General features: G+C 40.2%; 1 protein-coding gene across 1 annotated transcript; it reads right to left on the bottom strand.

Annotated features, from left to right (window-relative positions):
• Positions 1–14: 14 nt before the first annotated feature.
• On the bottom strand, positions 15–26187 carry RDH10 (retinol dehydrogenase 10). Its single transcript, XM_064389269.1, has 6 exons — positions 25620–26187; positions 24929–25167; positions 5290–5388; positions 3824–3969; positions 3381–3512; positions 15–1418 (listed from the first exon to the last, which is right to left on the bottom strand). The coding sequence occupies exons 1-6, from the start codon at positions 25909–25911 to the stop codon at positions 1295–1297; spliced, it is 1032 nt and encodes a 343-aa protein (XP_064245339.1). The 5' UTR covers positions 25912–26187; the 3' UTR covers positions 15–1294.
• Between the last annotated feature and the right edge of the window lie 1020 nt (positions 26188–27207).

The raw sequence follows: 27207 nt of genomic DNA, 5'->3' as shown, positions 1-27207 counted from the left end.
CATTCCAATCACCATTTTAAGGAAAAGGTGGCTCACTTTAATAACCACAGGCATTGATCACTATTTAACAAGACATTCTAAAAAAAGTAATCACAATTTTTCTGATAGTAGTTTACAAGTGGATGGTATACATTAAGATACAGAGGTAGAATTTCACTTTTACAATGCTTCACTAATACAGATTACCAAATTCAAGGCACAAAATTGTTCGCTTTACAAAAAATACTGTAAAAATGTCATTTGCTGTTCTACAACGTGAGTACAACTCAAAAAAAAATCTTTACACCCTTTCATATTCTGAATGTAGAGTTGCATCAGGCATTATTCTATTTCTCCTTTGCTAATAATTGGCATTTGACCAGCACTTACATAAACAGTTTGTATCTCAGCTGAGTTGCTTTGTCTTTTAGGCACAAGTCCAGTTAGAGAATTCAACACAACAGTTTCCTTGGGGGGGTGGGGGAACTCTGTCAGAAGTAAGAATGAGGAAGAAGAAACATGTAGTCCATAATAGTAAATTGGACTCTGACATATAGAGGGAAATGGAACAGAACATATTTCAAATTAAGTCAACTTGGAAAAAAAGTCAAATTAAATCACTGACTGCATTCCTAAAAAAAAAACAGATGCCCAGTACAAGTTTGCTTTGACAGTATGTAAGACATTCATTTGCCTTTGAATTGGCAGAGATTTACAAATTTCTTTTCATCTTTGTTTAAATAGAACACACACAGTTGCAACAAAAGAGAATTACACCACAATTTGGCCATGTGTCCTTTAGAGAACGTGGGTGAATGGGTGAAGAGATGCATTCAGAAACTGTCCTTGAATTTGCTATAAGATCATGAGCAGTAGCTTAAATTGCAAGATTTCCCTCCTTTCCTAAGTAACAAAAGGAAAGTCAAATCATTTTTGAAGCATTCCATCTTCTGGTTGGAGGCAGCTCTTAGAAGCCTTAGCAGACTAAGGAAGAGATATCACACAGTGCATCCCTACAACAAGTAGTATGACTAGTTTACTGTACATACAGTGATATTCTAAAGGACAATGGTGGCAGCTACATTGTAAATTCATTTGAGTTACCTATCACATTTCCCAAGTAAGTACTCTAGTCAGTTTTATTTACAGTATATAAAAATCCATTGATTTTTAGAGTTCAATACACAGGTTTAGGACCCAAGAGAATGCCACAGTAAGATGTTGACATTTGCATCTGTTAGATGCAAGTGCACTTTGCAATTCAGTCATGTAACATTATTGCATTCACCTATAAATGTTAGTCCATCCAAAACTGTTAAATTCCATTTTTTGCTTCATTGTTGTTTGTAGCCTGTTTCCGTTGAGCGATGAAAGGATACATACACTTGTCTGCTCCCAAAAATCGATACATGCATACCACTGCTTCAAATGGCAGAATACTGGGAAAAAGAGGTTATAGATTTGTTAGAAGACAGCATAAAACAAAAATCTCTGCTTATATGCACTTGTAAATACATGTACTTACATGCACTATGCACTTGGTCTCCTTAAAAACAATATAATACCTATTGGAGAGTCTTCTTAAAAGACTTAAGGGATTTTAATTTCACAGGGATACTTTCAGAGAGAATTGAAATTCTAGAGTCCCAATCATACAGGCAAGCAGAAAGGAGAAAGAAGCTGTTTATTCACATGCTTCCATCTTAGACCAGATTTTCTGTTTCCTCACAAGCAGTGTGATAGTTTGCTTTAAAGAACAGGGGCAGGGGGGATGGGGGGCAAGGGCATCACAGAAGGCCTGGTAAAAGCAAAGCGCCTGGTAAAAGCCACATCAGCAGAGGTCATCAGACATTTAAGATATTCTTTAATGTGGGATTAGTGTTAGTTAATGCCATTCTTTGATCACCAGATGTCTAACAACCTTGATTTATATTCTAAACTCAATCATCCATCCTCAAGAAGAAAGGTCCAAAGTAAAGAGAGTAATTTCCTTCCCCTCCTCCAGATAAAATTCTAAGAGGTGATTATGTGATGGATACCTGGCTACAGATCCCCCCCTTGTTCTTACATGAACAAAACATTTTTTTTTATTTCAAGTGTAATACTCAGGGGCTCTAGTGAAGGAATAAAATGGGATTCCTCAGGGCCTGGGAATGGCAGCAGGCACTTGTTCAGTAGCAAGCAGTACAATTCCAGCCATTAGGAGTAATGACCACTAAAGCACCAAGAAGTAGATGTCACTGGTACAGGTGTCTCCAGTGCCAGCAGTACTGCTTGTGCAGTGACTGGAGGGCCTTTGATCTAAAGGCTGCTGCCTGGGGCACAGATTATGCAGAAGCTTTGATCTCCCTGTTGGAAGCTGAAGTGTTGAACCAAGAAAACCCAAAGGGCTTTTGATGTGGCTGTTGCTGTCTAAGGCACCGCTTGTGCAGGAAGCAGTGAAGCACCCTCTGAGCTTCTGGGTGAAGGAGTTAGTTCTTAAATATACTGACAGTGGCCTTCATTTGGTGTTAGAATAGACACATACATCTCTCTTCCAGGAAGGAGGTGAGCAGTGACTATACCTCTATTTTTTGATGAGCCTGTCCACCAAGAGACACTTGAGCAAGAGAAGAATAACCACCTTGTAAGTGGAATAAAAAATACCAAGGTGCTCAGTTTCAACCATCCCTTGCAAAAGAAAATAATATAATGCTATATTTTAGATTCCTCCCACACACTACAGATTTAAAACAAAACACAGACACCTGTGAAGCTGTTCTCCATAAACTATAATTCAAGTGATGGTATATCATAGGAATTGAAGCAGCTCCTGCATTATCCTGCATCACTGAAATATTAGCCTGGTTGCAGACTGAAACAGTTTTCATTCTACAACTGCAGTGTGTTAGAATGAAAGAAGTAATTCATTTAAATAGACTTTTTGCCAAACTTAGACTCTGAAAATTAGTTCTGAAAGTACCAGTTGGCAGTTTATCTACCATATCTGTGCAAGTTCTGAAGAATCTGCAGGTGGGAAGGGCCTTCTCACACACTTGTTCTAGAAACAAGCAGCTAGAGATTTCTCTGCTGATAACTGCCTCATGCCCCATTCCTAAAGAGGAACTCCAACAGTGGAATTAAAAGTCTGTTAAAAAGAAAATAGGAATCCCAGGAGGATGGAAGATACAAGAAGGTTAAAACAAAGATGCATAGATACACAGGACTTCAGTTACATGAGGCTTCCCAAATAAGCAACTTAAAAGCTTGCATGCCAAGAGAGACTTATGAATTCTAGCAAAATGGCACCTATGGCCTGTATGGGTGGGAGGCTGTTTGTATCCAGCAAGTGGACATGAAAGTGGACATGCTCATGTATTTTGTGGATTGCATTGCCAAATAACTGGCACTTCAGTTCTTACCTTTTCATGAAGGTGACCATGTACATGAGGCGAGGTGTGCAGATCATTGGCTGGTCTGTAAGGATGGCTCTCATAGCCTGTTTGACACAGTATTCAGGTTTCAAGGGTGGAAGGAAAGGCTCAATTTCTTTTCTGGAACATTTGATTAAGACAGATTAATATGACACCCAAAGGACCACAGATCCCAGTGAACAGTTCATTAACTCAATTTCTTTGGAACTTTTTTATATTCACTGTAAAGTTACAAAGACTATATCTCAAAACTTGCATTGCCTGTGTACAACAGAACAGAAGACCATGAATTCAGAAAGTCTCTTTTTGAGTCTAACACTAACATATACTAAAGCAGATATAATATTTAATATTTTTATGGTAACACTTGAGTTACCTTTAGATACTTTTATAACACTACAAGCACAGAGCAGAAAAAGAATTCTACTCACCTGATTCTGCACCCTCTAAACATTCCTGTATCTACAAGATAAGGGCAGACTAAAGTAGTTTTGATTCCATCCTTTTCAGCAGCCTTCAATTCATGGCTCAAAGACTCATGGAAGCCTACAGCTCCAAATTTGCTGGCACAATAATCCTGTGTTGGCAATGAACGAAGCAGGAAAAAAAAAAAAAAGGGACAGATATGAATGATGTTCAAAGCCAGCATACCTGAGGTGATTCTGCACAGATTTTCAAAGCAACAACAGAAGACACCCACTGAATAGAGCATCACATCAACTCATTTATCACTTTACTTTTGAGGTAATTAGCACAGAATCATGAAAGCAGGAAAGCTGAATGTAGGAGGATATTACCTTGGATTCAAGTCTTTTGAATCAGGCAGGCTCACATGACAAGTTACTCCAATTACCATTTTGCTTAATAATAAACGGTGCAACAAAGGACTGAGATATCTAATACTACCTTGGGTCAGATTTGAAAAAGCTTGACAAGTTGGCAGGGCATAAGTGTAAAAATCTTAAAAGTGTTATTTTTAAGGTTAGTTTCAACAGAAGACACAACCAAGATTTGAGTTTTTCTATGAGATGCACAAATAACTCAAACACTACTGCTGTCTATGCAATTACTTTATATTGTTGCTGAACTAAGTGTGCTTTCAGTTGGATGCATCCATCTCTGTTGGTGGTCACACCCAGTCTAGGAAATTCCTTGTAGCTTTCTCAAGACAGTAAACACTCCAAAAAGCCCTAAGTTACACCATCTTCATTCATTTATGTTATGAAACACTGCAGTTTAAGGTCCTGGATTGAGCCTTACCGACATGCAAAGAAGCCTATACTTATGGGGTAATATGACCATTATTATTTTAGACACCTTAATTAATTTTCACTAACTGAATGCTTTTTGTTCACACTTGCATTTGTATTAGTGACTTAGAAAATGACAAGCTCTAATCCTAACTTATTTTTACGCACAAGATAAGTCTCACAAACCGGAATTCTCAAACACCTGCTAGTGAAGCAGGTAAGCCATATATTCTAGAATGTTTGCAGTCATTTCCTCACAGAAACAAACATTACTTTTGAAAGCCCTTGCCTTTGGCTTCAAGCTTAGCATTGAAGAATTTGACAGGAATGGGCTGAACGGCTCCATTCAAGCTCCTAAATTTAACAGGTAATGCAAAGATCACCTGGCATTCTGAAAGCCCCAGCCATCCTAGATTTTTGCTTTAAGTGCCAACTCCACCATCCAAGTAAATGAATGCAATGCCTGGCCAAGTCCTGTGGCTCCCACTCACAGGGAGCCATGTGTTGAATGTGTTGATATGGTACTCAGCACCATAATCTCCAAATATCTTTGAAGATTTGACCTTATTTCCTCTAGCTGATAATATTAAAAAAACTTATCTTTGGCAAAAAGTGCCAAATTTTTTGTTCATTATAGTCTAACAAACCTCCACTCCAGCAGTACTGAATAACCCCAAGGAACTTGCAACTGTCACAATGTGTCCATGGTTCATTTCCAGCATCTTGGGAAGGAATGCTTTAGTGGTCTACAAAGTAAAACAAAACAAAACAAACAAAAAACAAAGTACACATAAGTAACAAAAAAATCACTTCATGAACAATTTACATTAGCAATGAGCTCTCAGAACCTCTCAGTTTATTATCAAGAATATAGAAATACAATCATTTTACAGGTTTTGAACTTGAGTTTGTCAAAAATGCTAACAGAAAACCTACAGCTTGTTTGTGAATCCAGAGAGCAAGGCAGCAAGGATTATGTCTACAGAACTCCTAAGGTTAAAGGATCAGTTGAGCTCAGACGCGTTTATTTTTCCAGAAGAGACTAGTTATCAGAAGGAGATAATTTGACCTTAAAATGGGAAGCCACATTTTTTTAAAGACAGAAAATGAAATGCCAAGTGTTTAATTACACCATCCAGCACATCTCTGTTGAGGCCAGTACCAATTATCAGTTCTAATTATTGACAGTGTTTTTAAGTTAGATATTGCTAATTTTATCCAAGTAACTTATTGCCTTAGGAATTTTATATTAAAAGAAATACTACAGGTGGAGTTTTTGGTGTTGTTACTTTTTACCCACAATAGAGCTAACATCTGCTAGTTTAAATTACCTCCCATCTTTATTAGTATCCATAGCACTGCTACAGCTAAAATGATAAGATATAAATTTGTGTTACTAATTCCTTGAAAGTTTAAAAATACAATAAAGCAAATCTTAAGATGAAACTTTTATTTTAACCTCCAATTTTTGTGTTTTGATTATAACAAAGTTTTTTTCTGTTTAAAAACCTGAGTCAGAGTAAACATCTTGAAAAAAATTAAGTTTTAAGCAACACACATTGAAGGTACTTGCTGGAAGATCACCCCTACCAGAATCTTTGTCATCTCTCTTCTGAAGCTGATGCAACACTTCCCCATTTTAAATAAGTATTAATCAGAGCACCATATTTACAACAAAAATCAACAAACTAATAAAATGGTATGTGTAGTTATGATGTACTTCAGCTTTTAGGTTGTCAGTGTACTACATGAGATCACTTCTAAATTGCTCAAGAACTTCAGACAATGCTTTTTAATCACAAACATGCCTAGTTAATATGTTAATCTATAAATGACAGAGCTACTAATCTATTCCAACTCAGAACCATGAATGCTTTATCCTCCCAAAAACCAACTTTTCCCATGTAATTTGTATCCAAACTCAGAGCATGCAAATGTCCCTTAAATATTTCCAACTTGCTTAATTGTTGGTCTGAGTCTTGTCAGCTGCATTCTTAAAAAGACATGCAAACTATAGCTCAATCCATCTAATTCCATTCTTATGCTGTCTGCATTTTCCAATCACAGACGTCAGGACAGTTTTGCTCTAATGATTTTCACATGTTCTTGTACAACATTTTTGCCTGCAGGTGTTAAATGACTAATCCAGACCTCCTAACACCACACAAAAGAGTGTTTTCACTGGACAGCTGGCAGATGATAGAAGATTAACAGACCTCCTGACTCCTTGCCTTTTCTACTGTTGATTCATACAACTCCTAGATTCTGTCATAACTACATAACAAAGCTAATTATAAAAAATAATCTGAGAGCAAGCTGCCTTGCATTTGTTTCTTTCCTCATGGCAGGGATCTCTAAACCTCTTACACAGAGCCTCGGACAGAAATTCAGTTTGCTGTTAAACTAATCTGTGCCAGGCACACAAAGTTTCAGCCTCTCTTCCCATGTTGCACGGCAACAAAGCCGAGTCATCATCGGGCATGGCCACCCGAAAAAGAGGCTTCGCTTGGACGGCACTGAAGTTTTACAGAGTGTTCTTTATTTGCAGCCTGCCTTGCACACTGCAACACCAACAGTGTGTATGCCAACCCTGATCCTCTGTGCTATCCCTGTACGACATCCACGCTCCCAGCTCAGTCCTGTTAAATTATTTACTCCACTCCCCAACATTTGTCAGCTCCATCAGCAGTTTCCACTTATGTCTCAGCTATCTGTCCACATCACATTGGAATGACTGATTGCCACCTCACATTGCCAGAAAGCTTGATAATGCAGACTGAAGCTCTGGCTGCAAACCACAGCAGCTACAGAAAAGGGCCCTTGAAGTTCGTCTTGGGGTAGAGAAAGAAAGGAAAGAAGTAGTGACAGATTTTTTTTCTTACCACTTTCAAGGCATGAGTCAGTATTGTCTTCCAAGAGATCAATGGGCAAGTGCACCAAGCTATTACCTTTGCTATGGCACTGCTTTTTTTCCTCCTTTTTTTTGTTTTTTTTTTTAATATAGTGAACTATAACTATGTGTCTGTAAATGTCTATGTTTAGCTTGGCTGAGGAAGAGAATTTTCCAAGTCATATATATATGTATATATAAATATGCAACATAACCAGACTAGTAAATTTCAGAAAGCCCATTCAACTGTGCCATACTATTTCAACGCATAAAGATTATAAAAACTGAGTTTTCAAAGCTTGTGGCTGAAGTTACCCATTTTCAACCAGATGAAATTGGTACATTACAAATACAGCTTGCTGAGGACACTTTTGGGTGACGTCTTCAGCATCTCAAGTGTAGACTTGAACAACTCCCAGCAGCAGAACTACAGTCACTTCATGTAAGTCATCTCTTAAAAGCCATTTATGGCTAAATTGGAAAAAAACCCCACAGCTCATCTACTTTAAAGACAGTTAGAAATTCATGGAAATCTTTGCATGAGACCTCAGTGTTCTGAGACAGCCTGTTCGGAGCAAGCCCTATACTTTGTCATGGCACATTATCCCAAAAATCCACTTAAAATCTGAAGCTGAGGGAGACTACAAAGATAACATAACTATCATATGTAGAAAACTTAGCAGTCGACTATCAGCATCTCCTCTAAATGGATGTCAGAGAAAGTCATCTCGATTGCTGCCATCCTCCAGCCATCTGCAGCAGCTGGGAGTCCGCACTTGAAAACAAGCACTGTCAGAGGCAGACACACCCTACCGGGGGATGCATTTCCAGGCTCAGAGTAAATGCTTGCCCACTGCTCCTCCCAGCCTCCTCTCGCTGGGAAAAACAATCCCAAAGTGAAGTTATTCTTTCGTGGTATAAGCAATCCCCAAATAAATCAGTGTTCTTACTGAGCTCCTGGCACCACACACGTCCTTGATCAAAGCAGCTTCCTCCATACTCTGATTCCCAGTTTTTCTACCCGTTACATAAACCAGATCAACCTAGTTTCTTGTTTCTAGTTTCTTTCAGCTTCAACTACATCTGCCTACCAGACCTGAAGTCTTCAGTGTGCTTGTTGTGCTGCTGACAAACCAGTTAAGAGTTTGACTGGTTTCGGGCAAGATGCCTCCTGGGTGGCCTGCCCATCTGGAGTTTGTCTGAACAGGTACACAGACCACATTAGTCTTCTGAGGTGATGCATGGACATGCTAATCCTCCATTAAGAAAAAAAAAAAAATAGACACCAAGCAAAAGATGGGTTTTGTCCATGGCATTAGAGGTCATGAACCAGGCCCCCAAAATAATTCAAATCAAGTCAAGTGGTTTAATCGAACTATCTGCCTTCTGGTTTGATCCTTGAAGCTTCAGTTTTACCTCTCACAGCTGCACAGGAAGACATTTAACCAAAACATAGAAGTATTTAAAGTCAGAGCTGGGTCATTTATTCATGACAAACACACCACAGGTTTCAACACTGAGGAGAAACCAGTAAGTAGAATATAGAGGATGAAAAGAATTGTGATGCCTCAGGGTGAACAGTCAGGGAAGTTATGCAGTGTTCAATATTGAGAAATGCAAGTTAAGCATCTTCCTCACCCAAAATTAACCTTTTTTTTTTTTTTTAAAGTGGAAAAAAACCCCAACAAAAGCCAAAATAAAAAAGCAAACCCCAAAAGCATAGTGAGAACATGAATTTTCTAACCTGCAGTATACTATAGATAGAAACTAGATAGAAGAGACAGAACATATAAAGTTGTTGTGAACAGAGTAGAGCTAATTTTTCAAACTAGTTCAGTCCTTACGTTTTTTGGAACCTAGAGATTTCATTTCTAATCTTCTGAGCATGTTCCTCTATGTTTTTGAATATACCAATAAGAGCAGACTATTCCCAGTAGCTGTAACCAAACTTCTATTTCATGTGCACCCAGCTTAAATGACTTATTTCTCACAAGTGTGAAACTGAACAAGCATTTACATGTCACTTCATAGCTTTCGTAATCTGTTCTCAACATTTTGGTTTACGGCAAATTAACTTCTAACAGTCTAGCACTTCTTCCCTCCCCTTCCCCAAATTCTTTAGTTCCATTCTTAATGAAACAAAACTCCAAAGATTGTGCAACACAAAGAGCAGCACAGCTGCAATGTCAAGACAAATTAGTCTAAATACAGCAAATGAGAATATGAAGAAATACTGTGTTTGGGAAAGTGATTTTTTTAATTAAATTTCGGATTAATTATTTTTAAAGAAGAAAGCAAGCATCCACAGAAAACAATGTTAGCTGTATGCAGCTCAAAACAATGGATACTGAATGCAGAAAGCACACCAAAGTAGAAAAGTATGTGCTACCTCATGTTTAGAGAGTTGCCTTTATAGCAAAGAAAGAAATAAACAGGTACCAACATATAAGGTCTTTTTAAGTTTCTCTTTTTCAATACAATACATTTCTTTATACTTTCTGCCTTCTCTCAACAGCCTTTCCAAACTATTTTAATGGCATAAACAAGCTGTACTGTAAGGTTGAAGTACCTTTATGCCAAATTCTATGCCAAAGGTCAGTTTCCATAAAGCTCCTTCAGGTAAGGAGCATGTTATGCTTTTGAGGCTTATCAAAAGAGGTGAGTTTTCACATCACTAGTTATACACAACAGTAGTGTACTGGTATAACAGAGAAAACATTTTCTCCCAAGCCACAGCTAGTCCTGAGGGCCAGAGCAACTGCCTAACAGCACAAATGAGTGCACTTCTGGGTAAGTGCATTGTTTCATCTTCATATTAAAAACTATTCAGGCAAATCCAAGAAGCAAAACTGGCATGGTTAGGCAAGGACTCACATCCAGATACCTCTGGGAACTAAGGTACCAAAGACCACAGCAGCCTGCTGCCACAATTGCTAATTTGTTAATTTAACTAACAGTGACTAGAAAGGTTTTTAATCTAAAATACATGTTATATCCCTCCTTCTTCTTTAGCATGGACATACAGTCTTCTTTTCTTCCTATTCTTCTTCACAGCCTACAGCACAGCACACTGCAAGTTCTCTTACTCCTGTGCACGACAGCATGTGGCCACTCCACCCTAGAACCAGAGATTTCCACATGCCCCAGTTTTTTGTTCCATTCCAGTAATTGAGAAAAAATGCACCAAGGTCCGACAAAAGAGCACCTCTAACTTTTCTGCAGTCTTACCTGTAGCAGGTTTGTCCAAACTGTGTGGTATTGCACTAATGCACCACTATATATGCTGAAAGGGAAAGGAAGGTGCCTGAAAGGCAGAAAACCCCCATGGCAAGCTTATCAGTAAACACACTGAAGTTATTTTCAGATACAGTCATATAGGCCAACTTATTTCAGAAGACAGCCACTTTACATACAGTTTATAAACACAGGTTAAAACCTCACTGAGAAAATTGCAGGGGAAGTCATCACCAAATGGTTAGAGAAAAGGCCTTGAAAATATACCCTAGAACTCTTTCATAGGAGGATTCATCAAAGTTAGGCAATGTAATATCCAAAGTGCCTTCTCATGCACCAAAGTATGAAGTTGTAAGCCTGCCTTTAACCATTTACTTTCCTTCTACCTTTTTTATTTGCTTCCAAAGAGAACTGAGAATAATTACTTGACATTTGCACTATCATCTCAATACTTTTCCCATATAACCTCCACATCCATCCTGAATTCCCCTCTACAAGCATCTCTGAAATGTTAGCTTAAAAGTGGGAACAGTAACTGCACTATGACTACATAAAAATACCAAGGAGTGAGTTGAAGACTAGAGAGACCACACAACACAAAGGATGTGGTTCTGACAGTAACAGGCTGAATACAGCAGGCAGACAGAAGTCTATAACTACTGTTGACCTTGCTAACACAAGGGACCAAAGCCGTACTTTAAAGGACCTCAGATGTCTCTACTGACTGTTTTCAAGAACTGCTGGGCCCCTTCTGGATAATTAGCCACTGTCTAAGTAAATATTTGAATAGCTGTGGAAATTAGAGCTATTTTTGATCTTTGGTTTCTATTCACAAGAAACGATAATGAACTATAGGTCAGAATTGCACAGTCTTCTTAGAGTAATGAATTAAAAAATAAAGTCACATTTCTCTGATTTTTTAATAGGACTACCGAGATCCTTTTGAAGCAAAAAGGATCAGAAGTTTTTGTGTTAAAAGCAAAACAGGAAACTATTCACAGATTGCCCTTAAGTGTGCCTTGCACAGGCCCTGCATTCAGAACAAAAAAGCTAGACTTTCCAATATTTCATCTCAAAAGAAATCCCTTTGTTATTTATCTCCTGGCAGGCAACACAACCTTTAAGTTCTCACTGAAGGTTTATTTGTCCTTCACATAAAAACCCACTGTTTTGGGGCCACGGGGATTCCTTTAATATTGAACTGCACCAGCAGTTAATGCTTAACATACATGCACAGTAATAATGCCTCAATTGCCATGCAACCAGGAGCCCACTAAACAACATGACAGACTTAAACAAAAGTCTATCATGATGATGAGAAACACAGAAGCAAAGCCACACATACAATCCCCAATACCTTGGATAGCCTACATTAGCAGACAGAGATAAATCTACTCAGTTTAAGAAGTGAAGGTAATAAAATGAATACCATCAAGACATTAAGTCACAAATGAAAAGAAACATCAATTAATTTAAAACTGTATTTAATTTACTGAGAAATAGTAATGGCATACTTTTCTTCTCTCCCAACTCTGCATGAAATACTGCATTGAAGTACATGAAGTCTTAGATTAGTAGAAACATAAGCTATTATTTGATTCACTTGGTTTATAATTTATTATTAGTTTATGGAAGTAATTTTCTCTACCCTCATGACCAATGTACATATATAAAACCCCCCGTTTCTCAACAGACATATCAAATCAGCAGAGAAGCATTAAAGTTGTACAAAACAAGGTTAAATCCTATTTACGGAAGTTTGTAAGTGGGTTTGTTAGTAGCAAGGAGCATCTGTCACACCATTTGCTGAAGAATAAGTATGCTACAGCCCACATTTACATTACTACATTGTTTAGCATCTGTACTGTTTAGGGTTCAGTTCCAGAATTTCTCCAGTTTTCAAACCAATAGTCACCACTTTTCCTATGAAGAGTTCAGTTATCATAGTGGTTCCTCTTTTACATGGAGCTAACTCATGTTGAGTTTATCAGACAAAAGCTGAAACTGAATTAAATAGTTTCCTTAATCAGAACTTAGTGCCACAAAGCTGTTTACAATGGGTAGACAGTAAAGATAAGATAAGTAATGCTATTAAACAAAAAAAAGCACACAGGAAACTAATACCACTAGTTATCTCTCAAACATTAATCATTGATTTCCACTCTTTACTACTAATTATGCTATGCCTAGAGCAACTGAACATTGCCTTTTGTGTAGTTTGTTAACAAGGCTTAGTTGAAAAAGGCTGTGTCTACAGAGAGAGGGATATGAAAAATGCTTAGGGAAGGACATTGCAACAGAAACTTTTATTACTGTTGTCTTATCACATCACTACATTTTCTCCCCCTCCTTCCTTAAGGACTTAATTTCCTGTGATCTTACCCCACATTGGGGCAGAAAACAGCTTTGTTCTCCCTCTCATCTAAAGTGTAGGTTAAGTACTCAAGAACACTACCTAAGTAATACAATTCTGACTTCAGAAACTTGCCTCTTGAGCATCAATGTGGAAAAGGTGTCCCGGTAAGCTTTACAGTGCTCTGCTGCTAATCAGACTTCAAGGTCTCTTCAGTAAAGCTTTTCTGCATCCCCCACCACTTCATCAAACTAGATTTTGTGTGCACCATAACCTTGAGCAGGGGTTTAGGTACATAGAACACAGGCAAGAGTAGCCCTAATTTCTCTTAAAGAACACTTTTCACATCTGTTTAGGAGTCACTACTATATAGAGTTTTTGGACATAAAGAAATTGAGGTATTCAAGCTGAACTATCCTTGATATCACTATACCAGCAAATGGAATTCAGAGCCTTTATGTTATTGATATGCAGCCTCCACCTTTCTGCTCCCAAGAACTTCTGTATTTTTTCTTCCTAAGATATTTTAGATGTATGTGTTTTTTAAAATGATTTCCATCTTCAGATGTCAGGCCTGAACTGCAAAGTGTCCAATCCTTCTAATGTCTATATGCCACCAGTCATTTCTGTGCAAACATCTGGTTGTCTTTAAAGGACATGTTTGTACCTATACAAAACCATAAATGCACACTGACTTGTCCATGTCCGCCTGTACTTGCTGATACTGCTTGGCTGATGTGTGAGTGCTTCTTATATATGCAGCAGTACACACAACTGCTTCAATCACTGGTTATACATTTGGACTTCTTCCCTCCAGAGTCTGCAAGGCTTTGATTTCATACAGCTATGAAAAACAAAGCACATTCTCACAGGTTGCCCAGAGAGGTGATGAAAATCTCCATCCTTAGAGGAATTGGAAAGCTGTTTGGGCACAAGCCTGGGCAACTGGCCTTGGCTGGTCCAGCTTGAGCAGGGGAGGTGGACCTGATGACCTTCAGAGGCCATTTCCCACCTCAGCCATTCTGTGATTCTCCACTTAAGTACACTAATTCCCTCTTTCTCTCACAGAGGAAGAAGTTCATAAGCTAGCAGACACCTTGCACTCTTCATCACTGTGTTAACTGCAAGTTTATCAACACAGAATCTTAACTAACTGGAAAGGATGCCAACTCCTCTGCTACATCTCTCCTGTATCTCTCTGACAGGAGATCTTGCCTGCAATACATTACCCTGATCTGAAACAGTGTCTGTTCTACTTCCATTTCTCCCTTGGTCTCAAGCCCCTCCAATGAAGCAGTGCAGAGCACCCAGCTGAATTTCTTGAGGAAATAACATATTTAAGCCAAGTTCAGCACATACATGTACCATACTGTTTTCAAAAACTAATTATGCCCCCCTGGCTATCAGAAGACCTCTAACTACAGCACCATGCCAGCTTCTTTAGGATATTCTGAGGCCTCACAAACAATTTTTTGCACTTTGAATTTAAATGGTTTTAAAGGTTGGTCAGAGCAATCCAAACATACTGGATTCTTAACAGCCAGCAATGAACAGGGGAAAAGAGTATCTCTGCCTAAGTCATGCAAAAGTGCAAAACATAAATTGCCAATGATGTTTGTTGTAAATGCCAAAGTAATCTAAAAGAGGAGACTGAATAATAGAGGTAGGATGGCATAGTAAGAGGGCCATTGGAAGCCCAGCTACGTGTTTAATCCACCTTACACATAAAACTAGACCAACGTGGAACAAATGTATACCTGCAGACTTCTCCAGACAAATTTAGGGTACAACTAAGCACAAGAACTGAAGGTTTCAAAGTACTCACTTGCAAAAGCTGACCTCTTCCCTCCTGCTCAAAGGCATTTTATTAGACAAGCTGATATTTATTCTCTGTAAATATTAATCTCATTTTACTCTCAGACTATCATAGCTATCCAACCACAATTACTATTCATTTAAATGAAGTATTACACAGTTGGCAGCCACTGAAAAGTAAGATGCATCTTAGAAAGTGAATCCTTCTGCTCAAATCTGCCAGGTCAATATTTGAGCTTTCTATATAACCACGACTAACAAAGAGCTCCAATGTGGCTGTGACAGCACAGATACACTCCCGCAAATTCAGGAATTTAAATTACAGTCTGAGTAGGTAGCAGCACCAACCTTGTATTCTTCCACAGGCAGATCTGTCAGTAAAGATGACCTAAAAATAGGTTTATTCAAATATCAAATTTGAAATTACTTTAGAGTTTTCTACTCAAGTAAAAGAGGAAGTTAACACTTGCCTACTCCTCTTCACAAAAGGTGGCTTAAGCCCTGCTGAAGTCAAGTGACTAGAAATTCTACTTTGTTTATATACTGACAAATGGCTGTGTCAAAGGATTTGTAGCGTTTCAGAGCTATGTTGACATTAGTGTAACAAACACATTAGTCCCTCACCTTCATTAGCACAAGTTTGCAGCAAATGTCCAACCATTTGGAGAGCAGTTATTTATTGCCAGCTATTTGATAATCTTGACAAAAATGAAAAAATGCCCCTATGAGTCTGTGAAAAATACACATAACAAATTCATTTTAGAAAAAAATAGTAGATAAGAGCTCAGAATATTTTGTTCAGTGAACAAGAACAGAATCCAACTTTTAAATCCATGTTTTTCTCCAGCTTGCCATAAGTTTAGTCATCTTCTGGACTATTTAGTAAAGCTTGGTATTTTAGTCTACAGGTTTCCAAAACATTACTAGAGAACAGTACTGTCAGAACCGCTTACAGAAAATATGAAGTCATCATTCATGTTTTATGACTTATGTAGCAGGCTTTTTAAGAAGTGGCTAAGCAGAAAGAGACTGCCATATTTTATAGATACCTTAAGGCCAGTACCTCTGTAACAATGCAATTCCTAGAGTACTTGCAGGCAGATGAAAGCTGAGTCACTTTACTCATCCTGCCCAACTCAGTCCCCAAGTCATTGTTTTGAATCATTTCCTTCATAACAAGGAAAGTGATTATGCTACAACCAAGTATCTCACAAGAGGAACAGGACTAGAAGGAAAGTTTCTCCTTCTACATAGCAGTCTTACTTAGCGGAAATAGAAAACTAAGGAAGATGATATAGCTGAATAGAGATTTAACTTCAGTATTTCTTCAGGAAACAGTAAGACCCTAAAAGACTATGACTTCCTGCAAAGTAAGGCACTGAACGAGAAGTGACATTTCTAAAATGCATGAAGCTTTTAGGTTTTTTTAAAACCCAGGTGTTTATGTTTCATACTTCTCCCCACCCTTCCACAAAAGGGTGTACAGAAAATAAATAGTCTCAGCAGGTAAATTTTTGCTTCATAAGCCAACAAAGGATAAAATGATCAAAAGACTCCAGTTAATACAGTGACTAAACCAGCAACTAATGCAATTTTCAAAGATTCTGCTTGCACAGGCATTTTAAATAAACATCAGCAAACTACCCACTTTCTTAGGGGGTGAGTCTTCAGAGAGAGAAATAATTCCTTTGCCTGTCTGTGGAAACTATGCTTATTTCCCACAAGCTGAAACATGGCTCCAGCCTGTTTTTTTTCCACATTTTATGTTAGTAAAACTGATTTCCAGAGAAGTCAAACAGTGCAGTAGGCACAGAGATCACAGCAATCATAGTATTGTTTCAAGGTAAATAAACTAAAGCTGTTAACACAACATTACCTGATGTGTACAGAATGTTAGCTTACCTTTATCTAAGGGTTTTAACAGTTGTAATTAAAATACTGCCATCTCTTTTGAAGTCAAGTTGTTATATCCAGACTGTTATGCCAGTGGAGGATTTGTTATGCCTGGAATCATTTATGACTACTTAATTATTTAGAGGATGTAAATCCTACTCAGAAAAAAAAAAAAAGTGCAAGAATGAGGTTTCACTAGGATAATCACAGAGGCCCTGTTCAGCTATGTGGTTTTATCCTATTCCTCTTCACCTTTTCCCCCACACATTGGCTACTCCAAGTCTGAAATGCTGATGAGGTGATTCTACCCTTCAAACAGAAAATTGAATCAACTTGGGCAAGAAAACTGGCAGCTTTCCTCCCTGCCCTGCAGACAAGTTAGTGAGCTGAACCTGCTCACTCTAACACCAGCTGAATATAAAAACTAGCTCAAGGTAACATACAGATTTAAGGGATGGTCCCACAAGACAGACTGCCACCACTAAGCTGCCTTGTAGTTTCATCCTAGATCAACATGAATTTTGGACAAGTTACTTTTAAACGCACACTCGTGAGTTTTTTCAAAACAATGCTGAAAAGGGGAGTGCTCGAGGAGCTGTCACACAAGTTCAAACAGATGGCAGAAGCAACCAGCACCAGGGCACATTTAGGTGCAGAATTCAATAGCCAAACAAACTTGAATTTCAAAAGGCTCACACTAAGTCAGCCACCTCAGCTCTGCAGCTGTTCCAGCATATCTTGGCCTACCATGCCCTCCTATCCCAGTTGTGATAACTCACTCATGTCAAGTGTTAATTTGACTGACATATAAATCATTTTACTAATATAATTATTTACAAGAACAGAGTGTTCATTCCAAAGTGTAAGCACAGATGTAAATCTCCCCCCATTTGTGACATATCTGCTTTCAAACTAAACCCTCAATCTCCAAGATTCTATGAATCTCAAAGTCTATGCCTACTCACCTATATTGTAACTGCATTTTGAAAGACTGAAAGACTCTAATTTTTAGCAGATGAAGAAGTCTAAGACCACAGGTAAAAGCACAAAGCATCACATGCAAATCAGCTTCAGTTTGCCTTTGCAGAAAGACATCTGCCATTTTTCACAAAAGACAGAGAGTTATCAGTAAGTCAGTTTTACCATCAGTGTCAATAGCCAGAAACCTCAAAGGTCAAAGGGAGCAAGGCTTATCAAGTGAGTGATGCACTGGCTTTTACATACAGAGAATTGTGGAAAGATTTAGCACTAGAGTACACAAAAAAATCCTTTCCTACTCGCAGAAAAACCCCGGAAGCGAAATCAAAGCATGAGAAGCATTGGGAGAGAATAATAGTTCACAGCTGATAAGGATAAAAGTAGAAAAGATTGAAGAAGTGCAGTGCTAAAATGACAGAGATGGTGCTAGAAAACATAACATTCATCTTTCCTCAGCCTGTCTAGTCAGAGTAATTGATGACACTGAGAGCTATGAAAAAGGATTGCTTACCCACACAGATAATTTAAGAAAGGTCTTAGGCAGTGTTGCAAACACTGGGTTAGCAGGACACTTGGCTGCATCATAATTAGGATTGCTTTTCTCCACCACTGAGCACACGAACACAGCTGTCTTCTCCAATTCTGGTACACTCACTTGGTTATTACAGAACATTAATAACACAACAACACAAAATTAACTTAGTCAGTTTTCATAAAATAAAGGTGGCTGTTACCTGTAGGTGGAAGAATCTGGAACTTTAAACTCCACTGCCCTCCTAACCTCTACAGGACAAGAAAGGCATACACATGGCCTTTTAGATGAGTATTTCACTGAAATATTAAAGAGCTGCTTTCTTCACTTCTAGCAAGGTTAGGCACCACGCTGGCAGAGACCACTGTCACATTCAAGGTTTTCCTGTCTCCCCACATCCTTCAGAAATAACTGCATAATTGCAGACCAAAGCCAGGTCAGAGGTTTTTGCTTATTCAGCTGACCTACTGCGTTCCATAAGAAGGAGGAATATAACCATCACACTGATCATTCATCCAGGACCATGCCTTCAGAGAAGATTAGCAATCCTGAAAACATTCACACAGTTTGATGACAAGTCTCTAAGCCTCAGAAAAAGTCTAAAGGAGACTCAGGAGACTAAAGAGTGAGATTATCCCAAGTGCCTTACCTCTGCAAGCTATACTGCAACCCCAGCTTCATTTTAGATGGATGTAGAATTGCAAGCCACTTAATAAATAATACTTCAGATATGTTTCAAGTAGTCTTGGCATGGTCTCTTCAGGACAACTTTCCCTTTCCTTAAGTGAACTTTCACAATGCTTTTCTGTGAAACATTATGGTTTTCACCTAAATTCTTCAAGCTTAATACAGTTTGGTGAATGGAAGCAAATGGCTGATCACACCTTGTGCTACCACCTTGGACACCAATCTACAGGCAACAAACAATCCATGGGTCACAATCTGAGCATCTCTATTTTCTGTTCCTTGAGACTCTAAGATCCGTGTGCCTTTCAAATGGTGCAGCAAATTAAATTCCAAAGTATGTCTGAGAGAAGCTGTCACAAAAGCTTGTAACTGTAACAGTTCAAGGAAAACGCTATGGAAGGTCATTTTAAGCTGTTAACCAACTGGAATGAAAAATACTTTACAGCATGAGCGAGAGGGAAGGGAAACACACAAATTCAGCTGTCATTTGAACAAAAGTCAGCATTCTCCATCACGCAAGGACGATGATGCTCTAGCACAGAAAATATATGTAGGAAGAAGGCTGGTGTTGTAACACATTCAAAAAAATCTTCAATGTGATTTTCCCACAGCCCTGAGTGTTGCTAACTAATCAAGAGTGCTGTAATTTATTCTGCTCACACTTCTTGAAATGTAACTACTTATTTATCATCAAGATACAGTAGACAACGAAGAACCAGGACAGTACAGACTCAATAGCCCTTAGGGACTAGAGCTGAGAAACACGTGGAACAACTACAGTTCAGTGGGCAGCACTGTGGAATCCCAATTATAGATGCTCAAACTCATGATTCCCACACAAGGCAAACGAAGAGGCGTTTTGCATAAGACTAAGACCTACCTAGCACCTTATCCCTACACGCTCAGCTATGTGTGTTGACTCCTTGGATGAATACATTGCCAAAAGATTCACTTTTATCCTCCTCCATTACTATTCTGAAACTGGTGTAAGATTGGTGCTATGGTCAAAGCTCAGACATACAGGCACCTAATTAAAGGGTCTGGGTTGGAGTCTGCATCAAAAAAGAAAACTTTAAAAAAAATGAAAAAACATGAATGTTTTTTAAGTGATCACGACAGCTAAAACATAATTACAAAGGTAAGATACAGATATACATGAATTGCAAGATACAGGCTATAAAATTAAAGACTGCATGATGGTGACTGACAACTGTGCTTGACACAATGCTAGTCCTCATAGACCACAAAGTAAACCCAAAAGGAAAGCTCTGAACCAGCAGCATTGTGCCCACTTTAACTCCACCATATATATATATAGATATATATCCACCACTTTACTTTCCAAAATTTGCACTAAGTACATGCTTTATAAAACGGGAAAGTGCACTTTTCTAGGGCCTGCAGATTATATTTTCTCATTTGATAAAGTCCCTCTATTTTTTGAGAAATGAACGCAAAAACATATGAACAGCAGAACCATACCAAAGCACTTATAAGTTTTAAGTATGACTAATACGACTATTTCAATAGCTAAGAGTATGATTGCTTTTACCTTCATACTCACTACCCAGCATGCTACCACAGTATATGAAACACATGTGCTGTCCAGGGTAATTTACTGGTGGCATGGAGTTGGAATAATTGAGCAAAGGAAGAGCTAGTTTTGATGATACTTTTTGGATCACATACAAATGTTTTGCTTGAACTTGATCTGGCTCATTTTTCAAAGAAAAGAGTCAAGAACATGTAGATTAAACTTTGTAAGTGAACTTGAGCATCTTGGGGTACATAATCATTAAAAAGAAAAAAAAACAAAGCTAACTTCACTCATCTGAAATACAAAATATAGCTGGGTGGCCTGTTAGTGGAATGTTCTGTCTGTATTTGATCAACAGTGCTAGAATCCTAAATTTGATAGCAAAAATTAAAAATCATGCCAACAGACCAAAAGACTTAGCAGGGTATAGTTTCAAATATCATAAGCTGCATTTTCTTCCATATTAGATTCTGTGTCCACACTATGTGTAATACTTCTGTATTTGAACTACAACTATAGGCATAAGTGAGCTTTATTTAACACCAGGGAGCCTGAAGAGAAGACAACAATACATAAATATGATAAATTACAGGTAACTATAGGTCCTCCAAGGCTATAGCAATCCTGTCAGTCTAATGAGACTGATAAGTACAGCAGCTGCACCAATGGGTATTTGATTTAGTAACTCTGCATTAACCATCTTCCCAAGGTATATTTAAATTTTAGAGGTTTTCATGAATGCCCTAAACACCTGAGTACTGTTTCTCCCTCTAACCAGTATTTATCTCCCTCCACTAATGTCAGGACATCTGAAAATTACTTCAATTCCTACAGAGATGCCAGCATATCTTCAAAAAAAATCAAGCAGCTGTAAATAAATGGGAAAAAAATACCCAGGCTAAGAAAGCAGTACACAAGTCTTTGAACTCTGGGTCCAAGTCTCTCTCTATATGGATTTCTTTTTTTTTTTTTTTTTTTTAATATGACAGAGCTGGAGCAGAATGCTTTTGCTTCCCCCTTATGGTAAGTTGAAGAGAACTCTAGGAGGAAAGCTTTAAGCTGAAATATTTGAGGTATCCACATGACAGGGAAACACAGATCACTGATCTCTTAGAGCAGAATACTGAAGACCTGTTCACTGAAGGATCTTCATGTCACAGAATTTCAGAACCTTCTCATCACCCTGCACTGGCCCTTTCCCCAGCAACCAAAACTAGCAGGATTGCCCAGGTATTAATAGTGATGTCCAATATTCATATTTACTTATCCAGCAATAGATTATTTTTTCCAGAAGACATGTTAGAATAGGTACAAGACTCTCAAATTGTCCCAAAATTAAGTTTGTAGTTTTATTTGATATGGTGCCATTCTCTAAACCACAGCATTTTTGATACTTAACCTTTATTGTAAAACTACAAGAAAAAAGTCCAAATCCTATATTTACTAAAATCTGATTTAGCAACAGCTTTAAGTTATATTGTGAAAACATTTTTTGAAATTTGAATCCTGACACATCATAGAAAGAAAATTTCCTAGTCTGTAGAAATTCAGTTCTAATAATTGACAAGTGTAGCCAAGTAAGTTATTATTCTTGCAACAGACTGGCAGGAAAGATAGTGTTACACTCTCGCTACAATTTTATGCATCTGCAAATTATAGTAAACCAGAGCTGGTTTATTTCAAACTGGGAATGGATTTTGCCCCTATGTTTTCAATATCAGAAGCATTCAAGTTATCACAGCATGAAATAACAGGTTTTTAATACTGCAGTGGATTTTATGCTGTGGAAATTGCTACATGATGCAGTGGTGACATTTTTATATAGAACACTCATAGGAAGGATTACACAAATCATGCATGTCAGCAAAATGGAAAGCATCTGTTCAGGCTGTTGCATGCTGCTAAGGCTCTCTCGACTGCCAGTTTGTGATATGGTACATAGCCCAGTTGGAGTCACAACAGCAAAACGGTGACAGATTTTCATGTCACTGCCTACTGCAGAAGTTGGGCAGTCTTCCGATGGTAGCTGCTAACACAAAAGCAAGATCAGATCACCTGCATTCTGCAGGGAGAATAGGCAATTCATCTGATGTCAAATGTTTCAAGGGACAGCACTAGAGCCTTATTCTCAGTTTTTATATAGAAACACATTGAGGCTTGATTAATGATCAAGGGATGAAAAAGAATTTCCCCCAAACCACATTAAAAAAAAAAACAAACCACCACAACACACCAAAACCCCAGAAAGCACAGACACTTAACTACTGAAGTAATATTACATGCAAGATCCATGTCTTTAGAAAATCCATTTACAGTTTTTTGGACTAAACACCCTCCAAGAATACTTAAAAGCCTACATAATGCTCCAGAGTATTAGCTTTGCTTTTGGACCACCAGTTTAGCTGACACGGAAAAGACTAGCTGTATAAGACTTCACACATCTAGACACATTGTTCTATTTAAGTCAGCATTGACTTGCATCAAAAAAGTTGGCTTCAAATCAGCTGATTCAGATGATATCTTATGAATTAAGTAGTATTACTCTCAACAGAAGTCCACCCACTATTGGTCAAGCCAATCTTTTCTGGGACCATGAAGGGGAATACAAGGAAAAGAGCTTTGCCAACAGCCCAAAAAAAAAAAAAAAAAAAAAAAAAGGACATAGAATCTACAGGAAGTTTACATATGAACAGATCCTCAATTAAATCTAAAGGGTGTTGACTACTCCTTTAAAACTTAAGCCAAAATCTCAAGTTCACAGTCCAGACATAGCTATACTTCTTGGAGTAATTTTTATTTTTTTAAAGCCACTTTACACTAACATTTAGAGATAGATGAATGGAACTGTTATGGAAACCCAATCATAGCAATACTAGAATCTAAGTTTAGTTTTCTATTACTGTAAGCCTCAGAACAGAGCGCTTTAAAAAGGTCTCTGAAACTGTTATAAATAAGTGTATGACTTAGGCCTGAAGGAAGAACAGCTGGAGAATTTAGTATCCTCCCATATTTTAACTCATGGTGATGTCATAATTTAGAGTTCTTGGAAACTGTCAATTCAACATTTAAGCCACATCAATAACAGTCATTAAATCTACTACACATCTCTATTGGCTTAAGCACCAATTTAACTTTCATTAAGGGGAACACACAGAACTCTTAATTCTAAGAAGTCATATGAGCATTCTCAGATTGCTTTAAAATATATACTTTGAGACTTTAAAAGAGCTTCTAAACATACTATCTCCTGTGCACTCTCTGCAAGCTTTACAATACATTGGAAAGAGACTGCTCTGCCATTAAGTGTTTCACAGTGCAGATCTGAAGGGGCTCCTTTAGGGTTATGAAACAGCATTTCATTTCCATGTTAAAAAGTTGGCTTGGGAAGGCCTTCTAAGTTTTGAAGATGAGGTACTTTATAAAATTGTATTATGAAAAGGTAAGATCAGTCAAAGAAGGTTTAAGTCGAAGTACATTTCAGATTGCCTAATCCTTTCATTGTTATGCAAGTGTATTTCATAACCTTATTTGAGGAATCAAAGAACAGTTTTAATACTAACAATGGTCTCAGTCTGACAGCTAATGCTAACCCAAGTGTGCATCATGCCCTCCTTCAACACTCCAATTTATGTAACTCCACACCACTATGGGTCTAAAAATAAACCACATGGGAAAACAAGAGTAAGACCACATACTCGTTCTCCTTAATTAGCACCTGCTAGTTGTGGAGACAATACCATCCCAGAAACCACAGTTAAGATTTTCCTACTTCTACAGGCAGCCTCCAGAGAAAGCTATGAGGATAAACATGCAGGATTCATGAAAAAGTGTTCCTGGCTTGATTTCTTGAGAAATCTTTTTTTGCCTTTCCTCCCAGCCTTCAAAAGGAACAATTTGCCTCCAAGGCAATTCAAACAACATTTTCAGCAGGGGTTTTAAAGATTTTTTTCCAGAAATGTGCAAATTTGCTATTGTAATCATCATTAAAACTGTATGTTAAAGTTGCTAATGTGCTGGCAGAAGAGTATGTGAAGAAAGAAGCCATTCATTAACAGTAACAACCTTTAAGCAGATTCAGAGATTATTGCTTGTAAAGGATTTAATATCCAAAGCTACAGAAACGGCCACAAGACTTAAAACTCTGGATTCTAGGAGGATGCAGCTGATTTAAAACTATTTGTTAACAATCTTAATACCGGCATTCCTGTCAAACAGAACAGTCAGTTCAAAACAAGAAAAACCCAAACCAGTGATCTACAAGTGAAAAAGAACAAGTGCAAACCTCAAGGAGACAGGAGTCCTGCAACAGCAGTTCATCTCCCAAAATTAATTACCAAAAAGGGCAGCAGAAAGGAGTTTATAGTTACCCAGAAGTGTGCGTGACAGTTAACCATCATGGTCCTCTCAATAAGCTCATCAGGACACTCCAGGAGATGGTGCCCAGAGACCACACCAGCATTGTTAACCAGGACAGACACCTCGCCAACCTCCTTGCGGACCCTCTCAGCGGTCATGTAGACATTCTCTCTTTTGCCCACATCACAGGTGTACGTGTAAACCTGCAAGTTGCAATGGGGCAGCACATCTTTCTCTCCATCTCCAGCCACTAAAGAACACAGATAAGAGAACAGAAGGGGTGGGGGGCAATAAAGTTCTTGCTCATATTTTGACATTCAAACAAGTAGCTGAAGCAGAAACAGCAAATACAATTTCAAACGACCAAAACTTCTATTTACTTTGGTGCCATTGCAGTACACCAGGAGTCAGCTATTTACTATCGCTGCTACGCGTTTTAGGAAAAGCTGCAGGTTTTAAAGCAGCTGCCGGAGTCCGAGGCTCCGCGAAGCGGCTCTGCGCTCACCGCTGCGGGCACAGGGCCGGCTCCGGCCGGCAAAGCGCCGTCGGGGCGTCTGACACTCGAGCGCGGAGCCGCTCTCGGGGCCCGCCGCAGGTGAGCGCTGCTCCGGGCTGGAGCCGCCGGGCGCGCAGCCCCGGCTCCCTCTGCCCCGGGCCGGGCAGGTGAGCGGCGGGGACAGCGCGGGGAGCCCCGCCGCTTACCTCCGGGGGCGGCAGCGGCCGCCTCCTCGGCCATCTCCCGGTAGATGTGCCGCACCATGCCCGCCGTCTCCTCGTTGCTCTGCGTGTTGATGTCCCACAGCACCAGAAGCGCCCGGCGCCGGGCGAACTCCAGGGCGAAGAGGCGGCCCAGGCCGCTGCCCGCCCCGGTGATCAGGCACACCTGCCCCGCCACACTTTTCTCTTTGGGCCGCACCAGCCACTTGGCCGCGGCCAGCACGAACGCCCACAGCACTCGGAAAGTCACCACGAAGAACTCCAGCAGGATGTTCATGCTGCCGGACCGCGGGGCCGGCGGCACGGAGCCTCCTCGCCGCCCGGCACCCCGACCTGGAGCCGCCGCTGCCCGGGACCGCCCGCCGCGGGCACCGAGGGAGGCTCCGCTCACGGCGGTCCCGCCGCCGCGCTGCCCCGCTCCGTGCCGCTCGCCCCCGCAGCCCCGCCTCAGTCACACACGCCGAGGACGGAGCCCGGACACGGCGCTGCCCGCCTGCCCGCTCGCCACCTCCCCGTGCTGCCCCGTCCCGCCCGCGGCCCCGCTACTGGCAGTGAACATCTTGCTCGCTCGGCCCCTCTATATAGGGCGGACCGGGCGGCCGAGCCCCTCCCCCGGGCCGGCCCATCCCGCCCCGCATTCCCGGGACCCCCCGCCCCCGCCCCGCTCCGCCCCGCCGCCGGGGGAGGTCCCCGACGGGAACGGGGACGGGGCGGCCGGTGCTTTGCGCCGCTCGGGGCGGGAGTCCCGGCAGCTCCCGGCGGCTCCCGCCCGCCGCAGCCCGCCCTCGGACTACAAGTCCCGGGGTGCGCCGCGCCCCGCCGGAGCGCCATCTCGGGTTAGAGGAACGCGCGCGGGCGCTGAAGGTTCGTGTCGGGGCTGGAGACGCAGCGAAGCTGGGAGCCCACGGGAAGCAGCGGGCCACCGCAGGATGCACGATCCCGCGTGCCTGGGGATCCTCTGCTGAGCTGTGGGAAACCGCGGAGGAAAAGCCCCATGGCTTCTTGGTCTGTCAGCCAAGTACAGAGGTCACTGATATCTCACCCGCCATTGACTGAAACGGAGCTCACAGGTGCCAGCACACGGAAAGTATTTTCTTCTGTGCGATAACAGCGGCCGCTCCCTGTAACTGGGCTCCCTGCGGCCGCCCGGCGCCGGAGCATCCCGCTCCTCCATTTGCCAGCTCCAGAGGATGGGGATCAGAGCGTGCCCTTGCGATTTCCCACACACGGGTGTGCAGGACTCATCCCACTGCCTCTGCTCGCCTGTGCCTCAAGTGCAGGACGCTGCGCCGCTTCCCTGTGTAGCCGCCGGTTTTCAGAAGAGTTGTGGGAACTTTGTGAACGCTGCCTCTCGGACTGAGCAAATTCGAGTTTAAAAGTTTCGGAAGAAAGTGCGGACAACCTCTTTCTTAAGTACATACTGCAGGTGGCTTTGCGTGCCGATTTTACACCCGCCCCCCCCCAGTATTTATAATACTGCTAATGAGATCAAGTGATACAAACGTATGTATTAGCATAAAATTAGCACTATAGTTAAAAAATGAACATTGAAACACCTGTAACTGGCATCCAA

The sequence above is a fragment of the Passer domesticus genome, chromosome 1 (genome assembly GCF_036417665.1).
Source record: "Passer domesticus isolate bPasDom1 chromosome 1, bPasDom1.hap1, whole genome shotgun sequence".
NCBI classification, from domain to species: domain Eukaryota; kingdom Metazoa; phylum Chordata; class Aves; order Passeriformes; family Passeridae; genus Passer; species Passer domesticus.
Note: the sequence above shows the minus strand (reverse complement) of the source record. Positions and strands in the feature narration are given on the sequence as shown.

Coding starts and splice junctions, on each gene's coding strand:
- RDH10 (XM_064389269.1), bottom strand. CDS start 25,911: ATGAACATCCTGCTGGAGTTCTTCGTGGTGACTTTCCGAGTGCTGTGG. Junction 3,970..5,289: donor TCAGTACTGCTGGAGTGGAG/GTTTGTTAGACT, acceptor TTGCCAACACAG/GATTATTGTGCCAGCAAATT. Junction 1,419..3,380: donor ATGGTCACCTTCATGAAAAG/GTAAGAACTGAA, acceptor TCTTTTTCCCAG/TATTCTGCCATTTGAAGCAG.